Here is a 23,536-nt window from a genome sequence, read left to right on the forward strand (position 1 = left end):
CCCAACACCCGTGCACAGCAACACTCATAACTGTCCCTTGCATTTCCACCAATCTGTACATTCTGTACACTAGATTAAGCACCTTCAGCTTCTCACATTCTTTTGACTTTTCACTGAAGTTATCCATAGGGATCTTTTTTGTTTTCTCAGTATTCTTCATGAAAAATAAGACCTTGACACAAAATCATTTTTGTTGACCTCTCGACCTCCACCCTATGTGGCCATTGACATCTACCTCTCTCCATCTCAACCACATGCTTGTGTCCCACTTGGACTTCCCTCCTTCACTTTTCCCTGTTTGTCACGTGTTCACTGTTGTCCCAGTGGGAGGGTGGAGTTGGGGGGTGTAGGGTGTAATTTGGCACTGGAAGGCAAAGCGGAGGAGGAGCACGAGGAGGAGGAGCAGGGGGAGGGCGAGGAGGAGACGCAGGAGCAGAAGGCTGGCGCCGGGGCCAGGCCGCCGACCGGAGGCGCCCCGGCAGCGGAGGTGGCCACGGCGCTGACGACAGTGGCGGCGGCCGAGGGGGCGCCCGTGCCAGGCATCAGCGGCGCAGCCACAGAGGTCTGAGTGGAGGGGGTGGTGGTGGAGCAGCAGGGGCCCGGCGGCGGCGGCGGCGGCCTGCTGGCGGGCACACCGGTGGGTAAGGCAGGCATCTGGGGTGGCATCTGGGGTGGCATCTGTGCGGGGGGTGGCATCTGCAGGGGCGCGATGGGGAGCGGGGGCTGGCCCAGGGCCACAGGGCCGGGGCGCAGCTGCAGGTGGAGCGGGTGGAGCGGCGCGGGCGCCGGCGGCTGGAAGGGCAGCGGCTGCAACGGCGACAGGTGGAGGCCTGGCGGGGGGAGCTGTAGGGGGGCCACCAGGGGCACGTGGGGCGGCGCCGGCGGCTGGGGTGGGGCCTGGGGCGGGAGGTGGCCCGCGCTGGGGTACTGGGAGGGGCCATGGTGGGGAGGCCTGCGCTGGGTGCAACTGGCTGCGGGCTCAGGGGGGTCACGGAGAACCAGCCTGGTGGGGCAGCCTGCTGAATCTACATCAAAAGGAACGCTGGTTCATTAACTGTCGGCTTAACAGGCATCAACTGTCTCACTTTTCCATCACTGTCCTGTTTAATTCTCTACTATATTCATTTTGCATATTGAACTTATAGCTTCATGGCATTAGGTTTGATTAGACAGTCACGGCATCTTTTAGATGCACCTGGAGAACAGGTGTACTGGCCTGACTTGAATGGTCACTGTCAAACAGAATTTCTGGGTGAAAGTTTTTCTATACCTCGGTAGGTTGATTCCAGCCACCTAATTCTTGCTCCTGCTGGATCTGTTTGATCTGATTGAGCGAGGGTTTGGGTTGGGCGACGCCCACCGTCTCTTTCGTCCAATCGTCTACCAGCTTGTGCAACTCATCTGTAAATGTGCTCTTCTTATTGGCTGGGCTCTGGGCCGGAGCAAGCTGGCCCTGCTCCCCGGCCGAGAAACTACTGGACTGTTGGATGCCTGAATGGACCGAGACCGATACAGAGAGAGGGAGGGAGGGAGAGAGAGAGAGAGAGAGGGAGTAAAATGAGGACGAATGGAACATAACTAAACTTCACGTCAAAAGGCAGTTAAGTGAGGAAGTCTGCATCGGCGGCAGTACCAGCGTGTGTGACCCCGTTGTTGTCCAGGTGGGAGTGGGGTCTGGTCCGCAGCTTGGTCTTGGCCGGCCGGGGCCGGCGTGGGGAGATGGCGGGGGGCAGCGAGGAGGGCAGTGGCGGGGTGCGCGCCAGCGGCAGAGGCTGGGGGCTGTCTTTGAGGGAGCGCAGCTGCCTGTAGAGGTCCTGCAGCTCACGGTTCTGCTGCGCCTGCAGGGACACCACCTCTTTGATGTGCCTGAGAGAAGCAGAGGAGGGGGACACGTGAGGGACACCATGGGGGGATGGAGGACAGGACATCAAAAGACAACAACGGGGGGGGGGCAGAAAGGGACACCATGGGGGATGGAGGACAGGACATCAAAGGAGAGGAAGGGGGACCCAAATGAAGATGGAGCAAAAGGAGGAGAGAGAGAGAGAGAGAGAGAGAGGAGGGAGAGAGAGAGAGAGAGAGAAGAGGAGAGGAGAGGAGAGAGAGAGAGAGGGAGACATCCTCTGAGATCAGAACTGGCTTTGGACAGCAGCAGCTTGCCACTCATCGATCAGGTATTGAAAAACATTTCCACCAAGCATAAATTTAGCTATCAATGGCTTTTAAATGAAGTGTGGATTGTAATTATATAGGCTATATATATATATATATATATATATATATATATATATATATATATATTATATATATTTTAGTCTATATATTTCATTTTAGTTTTAGTCTTCATATTTCATTTTGTCTTCTATTATCTATCTATTTATTTATTTTTTATTTTTTTTTTGAGCACTTTGGTAAACCACAGGTTGTTTTAAATTGTGCTATGTAAATAAACTTCACTATGACTATGACTATAACCCATACCCAAGCATAACCCAATATCCAGTATAACCCATACCCAAGCATAACCCATATCCAGTATAACCCATACCCAAGCATAACCCATACCCAAGCATAACCCATACCCAAGCATAACCCATACCCAGCCCAGGGTTGTCCCCCCCGCCTCCCTCTCTTTCTCTCTCTCTCACTTTTCTCGGAGCTTGTGTAGCTCTCTCCGCAGCTCCTCGTCCTCCAGCTCGCTCTCTTCGTCGCTGCTGACCAGTGGCGAGTGGGCGTGCACTCGGGCCTGGTGGTGAGGGGGCACGGGCGTCCTCTTGCCCTCGTCCCTCTCGCCCTTTGCTCTCCTCCTCTCGCCGAGCTCCAGGTCAGGAGAGACCGGCGAGCTGTCCGTCTGGCGCTCGGCCTTGGCCTCGGCCTGGGTGACGGAGAAGCGCCCCACTTTCCTGTGCCTGCTGCCCTGGCTGGCAGGAGTCGTGCTGGGGGGAGAGGGTTCAGAGGCCTGGGGTACTGGAGTGACCTGAGGGCCAGAGATGTTTGTTTAAGACACAGTGCAAGCCTGAGGAGCATCTCCCTTTTTGCCCATCAGCTGCACATTTCACAGCATCTACACTTAAATGACAACAACAACTATGCTACAATATACCTGAGCCATGACATTATTCTACTGCAGTGACAGAACTAGGGGACTATTGTTTTAACCACTTGTGTTTGCCCTGAACTGCAAGAAGACACACTACACAGTGATGAGATGGTATGGTCATCTAATGCCATGAAACAATAGCACAATACTGTAATGCTTAGCTGTACAGATTACACAATCCTTCTATGTAGTGGTTCATTGAAAAGGTTTGTTTTGTGTGTGAAAGACATCATTCAATTTAGGCACAAATTCACTGACTGCTAATGCCATTGTATGTTATTGTATACTGCTGCTATTGCCATTGAGGCAGCCGTTGTAATCACTGGATTATCCTTAATAGGTACCTTTCTCAGTAGGTATCCTGCGACGGCATATTTTTTGTTTTGTTTGATTCTCTATTTACACTTGGGAATTATGTAGTCATATGTAGCACGCCATGGTGTTTGCACTCATTGTGTTTTTAATGAGTCGACAGGTACACGACGTACCTGGAAACGCCCGCGCCACGACTGCTGCGGGACCTTGCCAACGCTCTCTCTCTCCTCCTTCGCAGCCTGACTGCTGGAGTTCCCATCTGTTGGGCCCATGAAGAGAGGAGGAGAAAAGAAAAGAAAAAGCAGGACGGGGAGACAAAAGGGTCAGGAGGAGAGAGGGCCTTTACAGAGGAGAGAGAGTGGACGAGGACAGAGATGGACGACAGAGGGACAGAGATGTCTGGACAAACACATGAACACAAACACAGAACAGAGAGGACAAATAATCAGCCGAGGGACCCGTGAGACACAGCGTGTACAGTAAATGCACAACGTGAAACAGGAGTGGACAGAACAACACCCACCAATGGGACAAGACATAGGAGCGGACAGGGAGGGTGTGTGTGCGAGGACACAGACAAACACAGACAGAGCACAGACACATTACAGACACAAAGGCAACTTGTTAATACATCTCCTAATCACATCACACATCAGCATAAACTCTACAGCTTTGCGTCTACAAGCTTGCATGCATGGCTATGAGAGTAAGGCAGCTCATCTGAAAGTGCAAGGTGAATATGGTGCATTTTAAGATCCCCCCCACAATTATCTATGTATACTTCTGAGGCCCCAGGAAAATTTCTGAATTCAAAAATGTCTGATTAAAAAAAAAGCAGAACATGCTGACAGGTGAGAAGTGCTGGTGTTTGGGGAATGGGGTGTGTGGAGGGGCAGTAAAGAGAGGAGGCTTATGCAAAATATACAAGTGAAGTAAGAACAGTGACAGGAAATGCAGTTTATGCGATGTGAGTCAATATCCAAATGCCCCAACCCAACCACACACTCACAAACGCGCACACACACACACACACACACACACACACACACACACACACACACATCACGCGTCAGCATCCCATGCGCCTCTGCACTCTGACTGTGACACAGGTCATGGTGTGGGATGTCTGAGAATATTCTAGATCTACTATACAGACACGTGTGTATGTGGATGCATCGTATCATTTGAGTGGCTGATTGTGTACCTGAAGTTTTAATCAAATGATACACCATCACATATACACACATATACTTCTTCAACATACATATGCTGACACAAGTGTTCATGTAAATGATATGCTTCTTATATCAAAAATAGATCTAGCATAAAGGCCTATTATGTGTACACATGCAGTAAATACAATGAAACAAAACCTTACAAAAGCCTACCCACATAGGAAAGAACAGGATATCCTCTATACTCTGACCAGTGTGGACATTGTAATGCAAATCATGATTATCATATTGGATCATCAGCATCTTGTCAAATTCGCATTCATCATCCACTGAAAAAGATTCATTCTCTCACATGCATTAATGTGGGAATAATGAGAAAGATGTGCAATATTATTGTCTTTCGTAGTTGAGATGAAATTCTATATCCAAATTCACGTAATCTATTTCCCGTATAAAGTCATTCTCACAAGCTTTTACAATAGACTGTGTATCAAGATGCTTCAGATGCTATGTATAATATAAGATGGTAACAGCAACACACCAGTCATTACCAGTTCAGCTAGAACACCCAGAGGCTGCCTTGCTACATCACATGTGCCAGTCACTCAGACTAGCACTCAGAGCTACTGAGTCCTAACTGCACATGTAATATAGCTTGGATCTCGTTCATTGACCTCTGCCCAGGTAAGAGTTCTGGACACTGGGCCAGTGAGGTGGAGCTACTCTGTGCAGGCAGGTCAGAGGGGTCAGGGTGAGGGGTTGACTGGGCAGGGCAATACTGCGCCAGTGACTGAGGGGGAAGGCTGAGATTGGCTGGCATTACAACCCAGTGCCCATGTGCCCGACAGATGATGTGCACCAGGAAGCGCCAGATTCGAGACTCCAATCTCATTTTCTTCCTACTTTCTCTCCCTCTATTCTCCACCTCTCTACTCCTCTGTTCTTTTCCCTGGGTGGGTAACCCATGCAAAAAAGAAATATGTAAGATAAATGAAAAGGACAAAACAAAGAGGCTACAAAGTAAATTTGGCACAAAATATCTGCAAAACAAACAATTCTGTAACAATAATGTATTGTGTACTAGTGATATCAGTATGAAAAAAACTACAATAGCCACAAGCACATTGCCATTAATATCACTAATTGGATTAATAATTAATTATTAATACTAACAGTGATAAAAGTTAGATGATGCCTATCTAGCAAAGTGTTGGTCAGCTCAAATAGTCCAACTAGATTACTTCCATCTACACAATCACTTCTCCCACAGATCATTCTCTCTCTCTTTCTCACGCTCGCTCTCGCTCTCGCTCTCTCCTCAGACGCTACCTTGCTGGACTCTGGGCTTCTTGAACAAGCTGGCGGAGTGGCGCAGTTTGCACGCCCAGCTTTTGAATTTGCGAGTCCAGGATTTCTTGCTAACGGGATTTCTGATACTAGGACATGTCAGGTTTAGGCCAAAATATCCACCTCCTGCATTGTGCTGCGCCGGGGCTCCGGGGCCGATGGGGATCCGCGGCGGCGCGGGGGCCGGGGGCCACGAGGCGTCTCCCGAAGCACTCCTGTCAGAGAGGGGGGGGGCAGCCTGGGGAGGGGGCAGGGGGAGAGAAGAGAGGTGAGCATCCCACACAGGGGGCGGCGCTGGGGCGGACACACCCATGCTGCACACATGCTAATGTGAAGACTAGCACCTAAAGAGAGTCACCAAGGCTATTACTACTATTACTACATAATGCACACAGAATAACAATAACAAAGTGACTCAACCAAAAAGGCATAGGCATACCAATAAGCACCCACTGATAATACATGAGGGTGAATGAAGAAATGAAGAACTAATTCACTTGATCTTCAACTTACATCCGAGGGCTAAAGAAATGGACCAACTAACATACAGTATTTGGTGCATACAGTTGACTGATGCAAACAAGGTTACTGGAGGCAATCTGCCCATTCAATAGGCCATTAAGCTGAATCCTGAGGGCATGCCACATTTCAAACCACCTCTGCCTCTTACATCAGCTGGCTAAGCGATATTGTAGGTGCAGTTTTATGTAAGTCTGTATTTCATTGTAAACATAACATTGAATACTACTAGCAACCCTTCTGCATTTTTTTGTCTTAGACTAATAGGCTTACATTAGTAAAAAGGTAGACAGAGTTGGGACTTTATTCATTTTTCATATTCATTCAGGTGATGTGCTTTCATTCATTTTTCATTAGATATGTATCTGCAACTACACCAGAGCCTCTGGTTGTAAAGCTTGTTATGAATTCTCCATGAGATCATGGAAATACTGGAACTATTAGAACCAGGCCAAAATAGCTATGGAAAAGTCTGCCCAAAAGCTCAACAGAAAAGACTGGAAGCATCTGGCTCCAGCAGATCTCGTTGACTATATACCATGAGTGACTAATTAGGCCAGCCTAGAACCTCAGGCTACCACATAGACATTTATCACACACATTAACTTTGGCCTCGTCAGCTGGCTTATGGCATTTCTCTCAGGGGATCTCTGTATACTCGATGAGTAGCTAGCACCTCATCAACTGTCTCTGCTAGCACATAATGTGATGTCAACTCTAAGCTCGAACTTTCTTTTAGAATGTATAGGTATCTTTGGCTCTTTTACGACTAAATTAGTGTATTATTGGTCAATTAGACTTGTTAATTATTTCCAACACTTGTTAGGTGCGTGGTGGGGTGAACTGTATGCCAAGTTGGCTATGTTAATGACATTAACAGAGAGAAGCTAAATTTGCCCTTGAAATGTACATCATCAACAACAACAGTTGGCACATTAGGCCACATAAGATGAACATAAGTGAGCAAGTCTTTGTTTTTTCTAAATTATTTGAATTATTTATCATACTTAATGCATAGCTAAACCATAGCTGATATTTTATTTTTTTTAACTGATGTACTGCCACTCTGAGGTTTACCAGAGGCACAACACAAAGCTACTAGGGTAGATACTGAAAAGATGAACTGATATGTGAGTCACACCTAATCCCAAATAAACTATGACTAATCGTGACACGTCATCTCAAAGGCACAACACCACAGCAAACGGCAGAGGTGGCATTCACTCTAGCACCAGCACGCCAGACTTACGGGAACTTTGGGTTCACTTGGAGGAGGCACAGCTGCCTGTCCATGTGGGGGAGACAGGAGGGAGCAGGGAGGGGTGGAGGAGGAGGAGGAGAAGGAGGGGGCAGGCTGGTGCTCCACAGGGGCAACGGCAGCGGAAGCAGGAGGGCTGGCCAGGGCCTGCTGAGCTCGGTCCGCGTGGCGGGCCCTGTCCAGGTCAGGGGAGGTGGAGGAGGAGCGCGGGGTGGTGGAGGAGGTGCTGGAGGTGGAGGAGTGAGGGGAGGTGTCAGAGGAGGAGGAGGCTGGGGGGTAGGAGGAGGAGGAGGGAGCGACGGCGGGGAGCGAATGGGGCTCCGACGACTCCTCCCCACCCGCCGAGGCCGAGAGCGCCGCCGCTCCGGTCGACGAGGAGGAGGCGTTGCCGGGGACAGCAGAGGAGCCTGCGGAGGCTCCGCCCCCAACTCCACCGGGCGCCGCCCCTCCGCCGCCGCCACCACTGTACTCCTGATACAACAGGTTCCTCAGCTTCTCGTCCAGGGTCTTTATGCGGTTGTCCACAAACTCGATTTTGGGCGGCCCTTCGCTGTCGGACTCGGCTACCGAGGACGGCTGGGCAGGGGAAGGGGTGAGCGTGTGGGTCAGCGCCGGGAGCGGAGCGGCCTCAGACGAGCTGAGGGGCAGCTGGGGCAGAGAGGCGTCGGAGGACGAGGGCGGCACCTGGGGCGCGTGCTGGTAGCCCGAGGGGTCATCGGTAACGCTGGCCTCGCCTGTGGAGAGCTCCGACTCGGACTGCTGGAAGGAGGGCTGCTTCTGTAGAGGCTGGGGGGCTGGAGGCACGGGCTGCGGCATGGGCTGCTGCTGCTGCTGCTCTAGGGGTAAGGGCTGGGACAGTGGCAGCTGGGCCTGGACTGTATGCTGGGGGGTCTGCTCTAGGGGTAGCGGCTGCTGAACGGGGGTCTGCTGAATTTGTGGCCTGAGCTGCTGCTGCTGCTGTTGCTGCTGCAGCTCTGGAACAAACTGCTGCATCTGTGCCTGCGACTGCACAAGAGGCTGCTGGAGCTGAGCCTGCGCTTGAGCTGCTCTGCGCTGGGCTGAACCCGCTGCTGTAGGAGCTGCGGCTGGGGCGGAAGCTGTACCGCCTGCTGCTGCTGCTGCTGCTGCTGCTGCTGAAGGGACTGCAGCTGCTCAGGGGGGGCCTGCTGCAGCTGTGGCTGTGGCTGCGACTGGGCTAGCGGGCCTGGCTGCAGGACCACTTGCTGCTGCTGCTGCTGCTGCTGCTGCACTTTCTGCAACAGAGGCTGCTGCATCTGTAAGGGCGGGGTGTACTGTGGCTTGAGCTCCTGTGCCACAGCAGGCTTTACCTGCCCTGTGAGAGCAGGCTGGGGCTGGGGCTGGGGCTGGGGCTGGGCTGGGAGAGGCTGCTGGATTGTCTGTTGCTGCTGCTGCTGCTGCTGCAGGACCTGTTGCTGTAATAGAAGCTGCTGTTGCATTTGAAGCTGCAGCGCTGCCTGCTGAGCGTAAGGAGTCGGCTCCAGTGCCGCCACAGGGAGCTGGACTGGCTGAACAGCTGGCCCCTGCGGAAGGGCTTGCGCTCGCTCTGGCGGGAGGCCAGCGTGGCTGACTGGGGGAGCTGGAGAGGGAGCATGACTGGAGGAGGAGGACAGCGACGTACGCTGCTCCCCCTCGGACATGCACTGCCCTAGGGGGGCTTCGGCCACCCCGAGCCCGATGGACGAGCCTATGCTGGAGGCAGGAGTGACCACAGCCTCAGCAGCAGACAGAGGGGCACTGACCGGGACTATGATCTGGCCAGGCAGGACAGCGGCGGGCACGCGGGCTAAGCTCGTGCTACCGGAGGCCTGGTCAGGTACGGCTACGGGGAGGACAGCTGGTGTGTCGCAGGCAGCAGAGGCTGGGGGGAGGTGGTGAACTACTGCAGAAGCTGGGGCAGAGATCGAGTCCGAGGCAGTAGTGTCAGGAGCAGGGGCGGCAGTGGCTGGGGCAGACATAGAGGCAGGGGCAGACATGGTGGAGATCGGAGGGGAGGAGGCAGACAGCACAGGGCAGGGAGGGGAGGCTATCCCAGAGAAGGACTCGGACCGCTGCGATCCCTCGCGATCTGGAGGCATGGAAAGGAAGAGAGGACAATAAACACCAAATCACCACTTGGTATCTTATGGATATACAGTATAACAGCTTTTTTTTTGTTGAAGCAACTAGTAGCTGAGGTGTGATTATAAGGCCACCTTTGTCAGACTCGACAGTCTGTAGGGACCGGCTCTCTCCACATGGGGGCGGCGTGGAGGCTCCCTGGTTTGACTGAGAGTCCCGCTGCCGGATTGTCTGGTTGATGAAGAATCGCCAGCGGCCCACTGGAGATGCTTGTGGGGCGGAATCCACTGAGGATGTGCACAGGGAGATGAGAAAGACATCTGACTGAGTGACACGTTTAAGAATGTACACAAAACACTGTTAAAGTACTCTTGGTGAAATCTTTACTCCAACTGACAACTCTAAAACATATACTATCAATAACATTTCTATTAGCTGCGTCAGGACATGCAATAAATGGACAAAACAAAGAAACTCACTTGATGAACCTCCTGGGGTGCTCACATGCAGCTGTTCCATTGACCCTGTCTGCCAAAAAATAACATCATTTTCGAGCACCAAGCTACATTCTATATTATATACAGTCATTGGAAAATACATGCTGACTCACTATTCACTGACTGCATACTGCAGTTCTAATGAAGTCATTGAAGTTGGGACATAAGTATATTGTATACCATCACAGAACGGAAGAGATCAATACTCATCATGACCAATGCATACTGTAGATTGTATGTTATGAATAAGATGCAGAAGCACAAATTTGATTCTGGGCCAATTGCCTAATGGCAACGGTCCTGGAACATACTGTGCTTCAGCCAATTAGGGGCATATCGTATGGGGAGATGAATTAAAAGGGTTTAGAAGTCTTCTTGACTCAGAACAGAGTGTACATTTTGTATTTCATGTTCAGGGTTAAACTTGGAGTGCAAGAGACACACAAACCTGTGACTGTGTTGGAAGGATTTCCAGAGCTTTCTTTACTATGGTCCTTAGGTCCTCAACAAATTTCACCTTCTCCGATTCAAGGACAAAGTCCTCCTCCACCTTCACAGCAAAGAATACACAAGTAACTTACTAACACTTACAATTCCAATATTTTACCATAATTACTGCTCTGATTAAGTACTGTTAATTCCTGTTAACTACTGCTATGATTAAGTACAGTACTGTTCCTGTATTGGACACTATAATTGGAAAAGGAATGATGTGTATGTCACCATGTAATCTGCAATATCTTCTGGTGCGTCACCCTCAGCGTCAAACTTGAAGGTGACCATTTTGTTACTGTGAGTCTCCAGCTGGCATTCCACCAAGTTGTCTCCAGTGTTGGACACCTGAGAGGAAGTTTCCATATTAAATTCATGTCTGTTTACTTTAACATAAACACTTGTAAAACCATGCCCTCTTACAGCACGGGATACTTGCCTGCATCATGGTTAGCTGGAAATGAGTTGTCTTGTCTGTCCTCTGATAGGATGATCTCCTCTGTGCCTTCAACCTATCAACCAGTTTTCCATTGGCCCACAACAGTTGAGATTCTTCTCCATTGGCCGGGGCAGAGCTAAAGGTAATACAGGTAAAACAAGCAATAATCAGAATATAAGCATCAACAGGATAGGTTTAAAAAACGGACTGAGATCAATATACTTCAATCAGAGAATAGCGTAATGTGAAACCTACCCAGATGATGTATGTTTGTTGACAAACTGGCCTTGACTCTCCTAAGGGTACAGTTGACATTGGTAAGGTAACACATGGTAACACATAAAACACACTCATACAAAACATTTTAAACTGAACAAAAATAATGGCAGTAGCATGATTGCTTAAGGTTGTTCTCCATAAATATAAATCTATTAAAGGGATTACTTAAAACTAGTATTTATATGTTTGTTATAGGCTTTGAAAGTACATTTGGTTAGTATCATTTTAATAGGTTTTGTTAAACCACAGAAAAGTTAGTTAAAAAAAACATCTAGTTATGAATATCGCAATTGAAACAGTGTGTTGATCTTCTACCTTCGAAAGTGACCATGAGATGTCAGACATAGCTCCATTTTGGCTTTGGACCTAGTCCAGCTGTCTGCCTGTTTTCTCATTTAGTGTGGACACACAACATGTAATGTTACGGATGTATATAAATGCCAGGGTGATCAGTCAAGGGGTTGTGAGTGCTTTGTACCTGAGCAATACCCAGCAGAGCGGGGTCACATTCTGCTAGAGAGGTTGGGGGCAGCGAGGGACCGTTAGAGCCGAGGGTCTGGAAAGCAGTGGCAGAAGTTGGGGATGTGGGGACCACGTCAGTCACCGCCAGCTGGGCCGTGGGTACCTCAGCTTGGCCAGGGCACTCGGGGGCAGGGACAGCAGGGTGAGGGGCCGGCAGAGAGGTGGGGAGATAAGCGGTGGCACGAGATGGACTCTGGGGTAACTGCTGAGGCGGGAAGGCCGTGTGTGGATAAAGAGGCTGCTCGGATCCCGCTCCTGGCTCCACGAGCGTCTGCGTGTGGAAGTGGGAGTGGGTCTGGGTGTGGGTGTGGGTCTGGGTCTGACCGCTGGTCTGAGTGTGCGTGTGGGCAGGCAGAGTGGCCTGGGGGACATGGTGTTGAGGGGATGGTGGTGGAGTGCCTGCAACAACCTGACTATACAGAGGGAGAACTCTGGGATGGGCCAGGGGCTGTGTAGGGGGCTGGGGCATTGGCTGTGTAGAGGGATGGGGCGTTGGCTGTGTAGAGGGATGGGGCGTTGGCTGGGTAGAGGGCTGGGGCGTTGGCTGGGTAGAGGGATGGGGCGTTGGCTGGGGAGGGGGCTGGGGCTGACAGGGGAGCTCTTGGGGAACCACAGCATGCTGCGTGGGGATGCTTTGCTGCTGCATGAAAGGCTGCGCTGCTGAAGCCGTCTGAAGTATCTGCTGCTGCTGCTGTGGGACCTGTGGAGCTGGCTGCAGCTGCTGTGGAGGCTCATACTGCTGTGTTGCCATGGGCTGTACCGGAGGCAGGGGCTGCACCACTGGGGGCACGCCTGTGTTCAGGGGCTGATGCTGGGCTTGGATGACGTGCTGCGGCTGCACCTGGCTCTGGATGTGTGTCTGACTACCCTGCTGTGCAAATTGTTGCGTTGTGCTTATGGAAGCAGGGCCGACTGTGGGTGCTGTAGTGACAACAGCAGCGATCGCCCCTGGAGACAGCATCATTTGTTGGTACTGCACCACCGGTTGTTGTTGCATGGATTGGGTGAGGTCTGATTGGACTGACTGAATTGTTGATTGCACTGGCTGCGCTGCTTGGGCGTACTGTGATGGCAATGTTGCGACAGGGGCCTGTTGTTGTGTTTGTATTGGTGTGGGCATCGACACACTGGGGGCCACTGTCTGGTCAAGTTGGATGGGCCCTGGCATAGGTGCCACGGACAAAATTTGAGCAGGGACTGGCAACACCTGTCCCTGAGGCTGCATCGGAGGGGCTGCATGGGTCTGAGCAAATGCTTGAGCTTGTATCTGTGGCTGCAGTGCTACCTGGGTCGGCATGGGGGCCTGCACTTGGGTAGACTGGAGGAGAACCTGGGGTTGGCTCACTTGAGGCTGAGCCATTGGTTGAGAGGCTGCTTGCATCTGGGTTGGTATAAATGCCTGCGGCTGCACTTGCGAGATGGTGTGCCCTTGGTTCTGAAGGTGGATCTCCCCGTGGCTCTGGCTTGGTACCGGATGGATTTGAGGCTGGACAGCAGCCTGGAGTGGAACCTGGGGTTGAATGTGAGCTGCAGCCTGAACCTGTCCTGGGACTTGAGCTGTGACCTCTGCTGGGGCTGCTTGAACAATGCCAGAGATCTGAGCCTCCACCACGGAGCTTCTATGCTGCTGCTGCTGCTGGGAGAGCAGAGCTTGCTGTTGCTGTATCAGGCCCAATGCCTGCTGTTGCTGCTCTATTTGCTGCTGAGTGAGGCTTGAGTGCAGCTGGTGAGGCACCGCTGTCTGCTGTTGGACAACACATGATGGCTGCTGACTTATCTGCTGCTGCATCACCTGCTGTTCATTTGGGAGTTGTGCGGACACAGGGTCGATTTTCTCAATATGCTGGGGTCCACTGTGATGCTGGACCACAGCTGCAGCCTGCTCCATCTGCTGCTGCTGTAGCAAAACCTGTGGTTGCGGCTCGGCCTGCTGTTGCATCAGTAAAGCCTGCTGTTGCTCAAGCTTTTGCTGTTGGAATAAAGCCTGCTGCTGCTGCTGCTGCATCAGGACTTGCTGTTGGATCTGTTGTTCTCTTTGCTGCTGCAGTAAGGCCTGCTGTTGCTGCTGCTGGAGCTCCAACTGCTGCTGTTGGTGTTGTTCCCTCTGTTGTTGTAACATAGCCTGCTGCTGTTGCTCTAACTGCTGCTTTAATAAAGCTTGTTGTTGCTGTTGCTGCTCTAGCTGTTGTTGCAGAGCAGCCTGCTGTTGTTGCTCGATTTGATGCTGCTGCTGCTGTTGCAACATCGCCTGTTGCTGCTGTTTTTCCAGTTCCAGCTTTTGTTGCAATAATGCCTGTTGTTGCTGTTGCTCTAACTGCTGTTGGTGTAACAGGGCTTGCTGTTGCTCCTTTTGCTGCTGTAATAAGGCCTGCTTTTGCTGTTGCTCTATCTGCTGTTGCTGTAGAAGAGATTGCTGTTGTTGATCAATCTGCTGTGGAAGCAGAACCTGTGGTTGCTCTATCTGTTGCTGCAGCTGAGCCTTTTGTTGCTGTAGCAGCAGCTGCTGTTGTTGCTCTATCTGTTGCTGTTGGTGTTGTTGCTGTTGCAGGTAGCTTTGCTGCTGCTGCTGTTGCTCAAGTTGCTGCTGTAGTAGCATGGCCTGCTGCTGATGCTGCTGTTCGATCTGTTGCTGCAGTAGCAGAGCTTGTTGTTGGTGGTGGGTGGGTTGCTGCTGTATCTGCCCTTGTGGCTCAGGCTGTGGTGGTACAAAGACCTGCTGCTGCTCTATCTGATGTTGCAAAATCATGGATTGCTGCTGTTCACTTGATGGCTGTTGCAAAATGGCTTGCTGGGGATGGTGCTGTTGTGTATGCTGCATCACAGGTTGTTGCTGTGGCAACCCTGGGTGTGGCTGCATGTAGGTTTGCTGTGTTTGTGTCTCCATCGATTGCGGCAGAACCTGCTGCTGTGGCAGAGGTGGCACATAGGACTGCTGTGCTGAGCCGTGGCTGGGCTGCTGCTGCTGCTGCTGCTGGGGAATGAGAAGTGCTTCAGCCTGCTGCGGTATTCCCGCGTTAGCATGCAGTGGCTGCGACAACGAAACCTCTTGCTGCGGCGTCTGCTCGATCTGTTGCTGTATCAGAACAGCTTGAGGCTGCGTTATCACATTTGTCGGCTGGTGCTGCAATAGGGCTGTCGGGGCTTCCAACGCCGCCTGCTGTTGCTGCTGAACTATGGCTTGCTGTGTTTGCTGGGGCAGCGCTTCATGCTGAAAAGGTGCGGGCTGATTTTGCTGTGCGAGTGGGAATGCTCCTACCGATCCCGTGGGATCTCCAACTGACGTGGGAGCAGCGAGTATGCTCATAGGGGCCTGGGGTGAGACAGGGGGGATGTAGGACTGCGACTGAACTATGGAGGTATGTGGAGTAGTGCTCTCCATGGATTGAGAGGGAAGCATTTGGGTGACATTGGGTGGGTATGTCTGAAGGGACTTCAGGCAGAGATGGATTTAGACGGGATGATTATGTGAGAGCGTGGTGAGAATGGAAGAGATGTAGTGAGAAGAGAAAAGGAAGAGCTTAGCATTAGTACCAGGGATCAATCATCTGGAAGCACCAGCATATCAATTCATACAGATTCAATATGCATCTGCTTCTTATGCTGTATTGCTGTCAATAACTATGCTAAACTATGCATATTGTATTCATGGATGCTTGGCTGAGTCTGAAGAAGGCAACAAAAGCCACCCATGTGAGGCAACATATCCTGGACTAAAAACTGTCCATTACAGCAAGACACTATTGCCCCAATAGTATTTTAGGCAATGACTTGTTAAGAACACAAGTAATATTTAAATTATATAACACAGTGTTATTCTCATCATGTAGGCCTAGACACAAAGATCGAAAAGGAACCAATAAAATATATATGTGTAAATATCCATGCAGGTTAAAGAAGAGAATTCACACATTTAGTTAAAATGTACACCAAAGTTAAACAGAATGCAACCTTGTTTGAGTTACCACTAACATGTCCTTAGGGCCATATAAATAACATCAGTTTCCATTTTGGTAAGAGGCAAGTCTCTTTCCAACTAAATTGGCCAACGGGGAAAACAAGTTGTCTCTGCTCATAGTAAAAAACACATAGGATGTGAAGTAAAAGTATGATGACCTGTTATATCAATGGATTTGATCTCAAATCCTCCTATGACATGAGATGATTTGATACCCCTAAGAGGTGGTACCACCTCGAAAGGGATACATCTCCGCCTTTAAAATATTATAGTCAGAGACTCCAGTCATACAAATATGAGGTGGAGCGCTTGTATGTTAGTCTCCCTGGGTACACTGTATGTCCAGCAAAAGAAGGATTTGGAGTGCATGTACTGTAGGTGAGAGACACCAGATAGATAGCCAGACTGGACATGAGGGAGACATTCACCTGGGGATACTGCTGCAGTACGCTTGATGAGACCTGTGTTGCCATAGTGACTGGCTGAATGAAACTATGAGCCACTGGCATGTTTGGAGCCCCACCACCACTTTGGCCAATGGACATGCCAGACATTCCACCACTCTGGCCAGTAGGCATGTTTGGATCCCCTCCGCTCTGACCAATAGGGAGCATCTGGGGGTGGGACAGAACCCCTGCACTCTGCACTGCCTGATAAATAAAGAGAACAATGCTTACCCCACAATCATGTCATTTTTAACTCCACAATAGGCTTTTTATGTTAGTTGCCCACCAACATGTTCAAAAGCTTATTGTTATGACTAGAGCTCTGGTGTCTGAGAGCGTAATTATATAACAAAACATCAGAACGCCTTTATCACACACACCCACAAAATCATGCCATGCCTTATTGCTCATTGGCTAATGAGTGAAGGTGTTACTACAGAGTGGGACTACTTACAGTTGGGGCCGATGGGTAGCTGGCCTGAGCAGGCGCGTATGGGCTCCCAGACTCCCCCTGTGGGAGCAGGACTTGGTTCGTTCCACTTGTAAAGGACTCACAGCTTGCTGCAGAGATGCTCTCCCCCTCTGAGTAAGAGAAGAGAATGAGTCAGCCTCCAGTCACTGGTGTGTCTCTTCATCAGCTACGGGCAGCAACCCAAACACAATCAACCCACAAACGACCACAAAATGACTAAACCCCTGATCAACCTAGATAAAAACAAAACAAAACAAACAAGCCACCCATCAGTACTGTAATCTTTAAATGAATCTAATCCTTGTCATTTCAGTGGCAAACCAAGCTGCTCATGCTAAGCTTTACAAATTGAATCCGCAGTTGTTTGTAATGGAGTTTGAATGGACCCTTTCAAGAGAGTTCCATTATCAGCATCATAGTTGGCCCCACAAGACTTCCTTTTTAACATTCCATATGTTATCTTAATGCAGAGGAAGTAGATTGGGGCCCAAATAGAACGTTCAAGCATTGTTTTTGTTTACCTTGTTGAAAGGGTCTATAGGATGAGCATGTGGTGGTGGTGCTGCTGTACCTGTTAGGCCAGATACAGTGCTGTGGATCTGCTGCTGCTGTCTGACGTGCTGGTCCACCTCTGGCAGCTCCTCTGCCTCCCCGGCGTGGCCCCCGGTGGCCCCCACAGCGCTGGCCGCGGCCGCCGGGCCCATGGAGGAGGGGCAAGAGGGGTGGGAGCAGGAGTAGGACGAGGAGGTGAAGGTGGAGTCTCTCCTCTCCTCCAGAACACCAGGCTGTTGCTGCTGTTGCTGCTGCTGCTGCTGCTGCTGTTGTTGTTGTTGCAGGAGCTGCTGCTGCTGCCGCCGCTCGCGAGACTTCTTGATGAGAGTGACCCGGTCGCGGATGGACTTGCTCACCACTTTGGCATCGCTCTCGTGGAAGAAGCCCGATTTCACCTGGCGTGTGCACACATGGGAGACATGATGTCAAATGGAGCAGCGAATGAAAGAGATAGCAGGGAGGGCGGATTGTAGGTGAGAGGAAGCCTTGATTAATGTGTCATATTTAGCAACAGATTCAACTGGTCACACTACGCGGTTCTATTACAGATCTCTAATCTCTGGTGGGGAAAAATGAGTTCCTCTCCTGTAGAAACATACAGACCCCTTGATTTGCCCTTCTCTCTCTCTCTCTCTCTCTCTCTCTCCCTTTTCTCTCTCTCTTTCTCTCTCTCTCTCTCTCTTTCTCTCTCACCATTTCCAGTGCCACTTCCTCGGCGCTGTCGTTCTCCAGGTCGTAGCTGAACTCGATGGCCTCATTGTCCTTGTGCTTGCCCTTCAGCTTCTTGGGATCCTCCACCCAGATGCGCAGCGCCAGGCAGTCCTGGCAGCCTGTGTCCTCCTCCGCCAGCTCCACCCGCACTCCCGTGTCCTCACCGAAGAACGCGTGGTTCAGCAGGTCCTTGACAGAGAGTCTGGGGGGACACATAAGCAGACAAAGTCAAGCAGAGACAAAAACAGGTGTTGAGGAGAGATTCCGTATAGTGCTGCCTTGGTCTAACAGCTCAATGATACACTTCATTAGGCACGGATGGAGTATGTGGGAGCTCACCGCTCGGTCCTGTTCTGCCGAATGCAGCCCTCGATGATTTCCTTAATCTCTGGGTCGTTCACCTTGTCAAAACTGGCTGGTTTGATACCCTACCGAGAAGGAGCAAGGACGTGCAAGTTTAAAAAATATTATCTCTACATTTAACTTCCTAATGATGCATAAAACAGCAGGCCTAAGTTCAAGGAAGGGAAAACCAATGTGAGGATATACTGTACTAGCATATTTAATCTTATTTACTCTTGAAAAGCTAAATAAAAATGACTTTGCCAGGCCCTTACACTGGTGACTTTGCGGTAGATTTGAGCAGCATTCTGGCACTCGGAGTATGGATACTCAGAGGTGGCCATCTCCAGCATGCACATGCCAAAGGCGTAGACATCCACTGACTCATCATAGTGCTCCTCATACATCTCAGGAGCCATGAACTCAGGGGTGCCTGGAGGAGTCAGAACAGGAGCAGCTTTACACAGAGATTTATAAATAACTGACTATCAAAAGCCAACACCTGATTGTTTTCACATCAAAATTGAGATTGAGAATTGATAATTGATTCATACTCATCAAATGCATTCAGCATGCATTCTTGTTGGATAAAGTCTGAAATTCTACTATCTGGTTAATGTTTCTTGTTTCAGTGTCTCTGAATGTGTCTCCATGACTACAAAAAGTGACTATGTCCTGTATTCTGAGTACTGCCACCATTTAGCTTTGACTTTTATATTATTTTTATTTGAGGATATATGGTCTATCTGTAGGTGCTGCTCACAGTCAAGTTGCCACTCTCTTTAATGTAATAGATCAAAGTAGATTTTATCAGCACAGTTCAAAAGAGGACTTCCCCCCATTATCCATGTTCATCACATCCCCCCTCTTATGTAACATCACATGGACTCTGTATGATGGCATCATGGCTCCATTAGTTACTTTTCTTTCAGCAGGACGTTTTAAGTGGGCCACTTCTGTGCAAATAACGACCAAGAGCAGTCAATAAGCCATAGTCTTAGCTCTATGAGCAAATGCACCTTAATGCTGTGAATAAGTAACGGTCTTGCATAGTGCTAAGTGAGAAGGAAAAGGGTGAACAGAATCTATGTAGACACTAGACAGATCCCTTTTAAGGATCCCTCCGATGCTTTTTAAGTCGAAAAAGGTTTGAGACTTGCAATGGACCTCTGCCTTTGACCTAGACTTCTGAACATCCTGAACTCAAACTGCAGGTTCACACTGGTAAAACCTGCCTAACCTGCACGTCCTTGTGTTGGGAGGAGTGGTCATCACAGGGTTTGAGCTCACCGATGACGCTCTTAGCAAAGGAGGTGCGCATGAGCGTGGCCAGGCCGAGGTCGCCGATCTTCACCGAGCCCGTTGGCCCGGTGATGAAGATGTTGTCGCACTTGAGGTCTCGGTGCACAATGGGGGGCGTGCGTGTGTGCAGGAAATGGAGGCCCTTCAGGATCTGCCTGCACCAGCTGCGCAGCACCTTGGGCTTCATCACCTTAAAGCGCTTCAAATAGCTGCAGAGAGGAAGAGGAGGAGGAGGAGGAAGAGTACAGGAGGGGGAAATGGAGAAGAAGAGAGAATGGAGACATTCAGTCTGGGTAATGAGACTCCTGGGCTTCTGTTGTTGCTCTTAATGAGCAAGTGGGCAATGACTGAGTGTAGCCTGTCAAGCTGAAAGTGCTCTCATTTCCAACAGTGAATACAGTGACTCAGCATAGAAGCATGAAAATGATGGATGTTGGTTGGGGTTAAACACACTGGCATCCTCATCAAAGGATGAAAATAGATCTCATCCACCGACACAGATCGGTGAAATGTTTCTGGAATCAGTGAGATTTGATGGTTGTACTACTTTACGTTTTTAGCGTTCCTGATGTCATGAGCTCGGTGACGAGGACGATGCACTTTTTGCCGCGGAGAACCGACTCCCAGGAATCATAGAAGCGCACGATGTTGGGGTGCTGCAGGCCCTTCAGCATCTCCGCCTCCTCCTTGAAGCGCTGCTGCTCCGCCTTGGTCAACTTGCGATCCTGAGAGAGAGAGAGAGAGAGAGAGAGAGAGAGAGAGAGAGAGAGAGAGAGAGAGAGAGAGAGGAGGGGATAAGACAACACTAATAGACTATAATAGACCTGGACGTATGTGCAGCGGTTCTGGAACAGCCAAAGTAGTTAACCACTAACTATAAACTACATAGCCTTTTCTACCATACATGATATAGCCTGATCTACCATACAGAGCAGCCAGGGATTACATTGACTCTACTGAGGTGTTAAGTTGAGGAGAATTAAGATACTTATATAGCACTCCTATAAAAAATATTTATATCATGGGTATCCTATATAAAATACATTAAAAAGACAAAGCTCAGATCACTTCAACTTTTTGTCCAGACCTGATAACACTCGTATTGACTTGTAGAGGCCGTGGGGTCTGTACAGCATCCTCAGATAATGTTCCATTTTTTTTTTTTGATGCTATATAATGAAATAGAACTAGAAGGCAGTGATCTACTATCACATCTAAGGTGGTGAAATTAATTTTAAACTTGCTTTCCATAAACTGTCAAAGTTCATGGGATAGAAACTCCCCATATTTATGATCAAGTTATAAATTCATATCAGACAGTTCCCATGGCTTCATCTGGGCATGAATTAATTACCAGCACAGAGAGGACAATAAATAAAAATGGTGACACTCCGCTGCAGGGCAGAGCCCACAGACCGGCTGCACTTTTCATTTGAGTTCCCCTTTAAAAAATGTGCTGTGGAGGAGGAATGCTAAAATGTATTGTATCCATTCACTTTTACTGCAAGAATGTAACCCTCGCAAATGGACTACGTTACATTAGCTGGGCACAGTCTTTGGCCGGACAGGCCCGCTCGAGGGGGGACAAATAGTTGGGAGGGCTGTGACTGTCGGAGCCATGGGGGCTGACAACAGCAAAAAAAATCTTTTCGGCTCAACTGCACCGGCATTCAATTAGAACTGTACATCCAAATGAGAGGCTAGACAAGCGCGGCCTCCTGTTTTTTTTCTCTCTCAATTTTTTTCCCTCTTTTTTTTATTTTTCCCCCTCTTCCCCATGCAATAGCACGATGGTGACCACCAGATGGCGTCGGTTAAGTGGGCTCTCTTTGACTGGCCAGACCAACACCCAGCATTGGCCTATAAAACACGTTTCTGCTGCATCTGCTGCCACACTCAGATTCCCCCGGTGTGGTGTGGTGGACGCTGTGTAAATCCTCCCTGGCAGACTGCTGCCTTGGCACGGACGCCACGGCTGTGCCAATGAAGAGAAGCTCTCTGAGGACACATCCATTGCTCTCCCAGATACCGCTTTATATGAACAGACAGACTGTCACTGGCACCTCGCGTGGGATGCAAAGTGATTGATTAAACATGTGCCATGTGTTTACCGAGACCCCACATACTTGGAAAGCACAATGACAATCTAATGGTAACCCTGGTTTCCCCTATTGAAACCTAAGCTGAATCACACATTCACAGAACATGGCACAAAGCAAAGCTCCTCTTTTGTGACAGTCTAAATGGGAATATCAATGGCAATTTCAAAGACCCTCCATTAGAAACCTGACATGCTTTCACCACTGAAAGAGATGTTTGCTGCCTCTAGTTATGCCCAACATCTTGATGATTTCCCGGGGAGCTTCCTAGCTGGCTTCCAGGTGACCCACCAGGTGTGGACAACACAACATCACGTCACTGATACCACATATACTTCCTTGATTCTGTTCTCAACTCAGGTTTACTCACCCTGGTCAGATGAAGCAACTGACTGGCAGCTTGGTTTGGGACTTTCAAAGCTAATGAAATGGCAGCGGCTATACTTTCTCCGCACACTCAGGAAAGCAGATCTCTCACAACAGCACCTGAGGTCCTTCTATCGCTGCTCCATTGAGAGTGTGCCCACTACGGCATCCTGTCGTGGTGTGGTAGCAGCTCTGCTGCAGACAGGAATTCACTGCAGAGGACTCTAAAAACCGCCCAAAACATCATCAACCCACAGCTACCTACAATGGACACTATCTTCAACTGCCGATGCTTGCAGAAGACACACAGCATTCTGAAAGACTCATTCCACCGTGCTAATGATCGGTTTGAACTGCTGCCCTCAGGGAAACGTTACAGGTCCATCAGAACATGCACCACAAGATTCATGAACAGTTTCTATCCCAAAGCTATCACCATACTCAACTCTGATCTGAAAACAAAACCACTGATATCTGTCAGCATTAATCAATGACATTAAATACCTTATGCAATGCTCTGAACTTCATACATTTTGCACTACTTGTTTAAATGCATGCCAAATGCATACAATGGCACTGAGTTGATGGTATAGTATGTGACGACATGAATGTACTAAATGAATGAGAATGAGAATGTATTATTTTACTGACTATTTATTATGCTAACTTTTTTTTTAATGAGTCCAGTACGTGAGTGCACTGCATTTCGTTGTAGAGGCCCTTTCAAGAGAGTTACATTATCAGCATCATAGTTGGCCCCACAAGACTTCCTTTTTAACATTCCATATGTTATCTTAATGCAGAGGAAGTAGATTGGGACCCAAATACAACGTTCAAGCATTGTTTTTGTTTTTATTGTTGAAAGGGTCTATTACTGTGCAATGACAATACATTTCTATTCTATTCCAGAATAACACCAAATTGGATTTCGTGATTCTGTAGTCCCATATGGGGAGTGATCTTTCTTGATCACTGGACACAGAGGACCTTCATTAGTGCCAACCAAAATAACGCATTGTTCATTTGTTCATTGTTCATTTGACCCTAATGACCCTTATCATTGGGATTAGGTGACCCAAGTGTAAAAAGGCTAAAGTAAGGTCATAGTGCAATGGCTGCAACAATCCCAACTGAAGTGACAAGACCCTCTCCACACCTATGGGGAAATGAGATGCTTGGAGTAGCAGACGCAGACACCGACATGAGCAGACACCATTAGCATGAGAGACGCTTGGAGTAGACACCATTAGCATGAGCAGACACCATTAG

The 23,536-nt window shown here is 49.4% G+C and overlaps 1 protein-coding gene across 1 annotated transcript in view; it reads right to left on the reverse strand.

Annotated features, from left to right (window-relative positions):
• Positions 1 to 462: 462 nt before the first annotated feature.
• Positions 463 to 23,536, reverse strand: part of si:dkey-151g10.3 (serine/threonine-protein kinase WNK2) — a 34,348-nt gene continuing 11,274 nt past the window's right edge. The window contains 23 exon segments of the mRNA XM_048240570.1: positions 463 to 1,025; positions 1,271 to 1,491; positions 1,634 to 1,866; positions 2,649 to 2,977; positions 3,589 to 3,674; positions 5,920 to 6,175; positions 7,706 to 8,706; positions 8,709 to 9,800; positions 9,928 to 10,080; positions 10,273 to 10,321; positions 10,739 to 10,840; positions 11,014 to 11,130; positions 11,222 to 11,357; positions 11,477 to 11,517; positions 11,979 to 15,452; positions 16,406 to 16,627; positions 16,878 to 17,005; positions 17,467 to 17,842; positions 18,141 to 18,360; positions 18,498 to 18,586; positions 18,776 to 18,933; positions 19,791 to 20,011; positions 20,355 to 20,527. Coding sequence (XP_048096527.1) covers positions 543 to 1,025; positions 1,271 to 1,491; positions 1,634 to 1,866; positions 2,649 to 2,977; positions 3,589 to 3,674; positions 5,920 to 6,175; positions 7,706 to 8,706; positions 8,709 to 9,800; positions 9,928 to 10,080; positions 10,273 to 10,321; positions 10,739 to 10,840; positions 11,014 to 11,130; positions 11,222 to 11,357; positions 11,477 to 11,517; positions 11,979 to 15,452; positions 16,406 to 16,627; positions 16,878 to 17,005; positions 17,467 to 17,842; positions 18,141 to 18,360; positions 18,498 to 18,586; positions 18,776 to 18,933; positions 19,791 to 20,011; positions 20,355 to 20,527 — 9,360 coding nt within the window. The 3' untranslated portion in view covers positions 463 to 542.

This window comes from Alosa alosa, chromosome 4, assembly GCF_017589495.1.
Source record: "Alosa alosa isolate M-15738 ecotype Scorff River chromosome 4, AALO_Geno_1.1, whole genome shotgun sequence".
Classification (NCBI taxonomy): Eukaryota; Metazoa; Chordata; class Actinopteri; order Clupeiformes; family Clupeidae; genus Alosa; species Alosa alosa.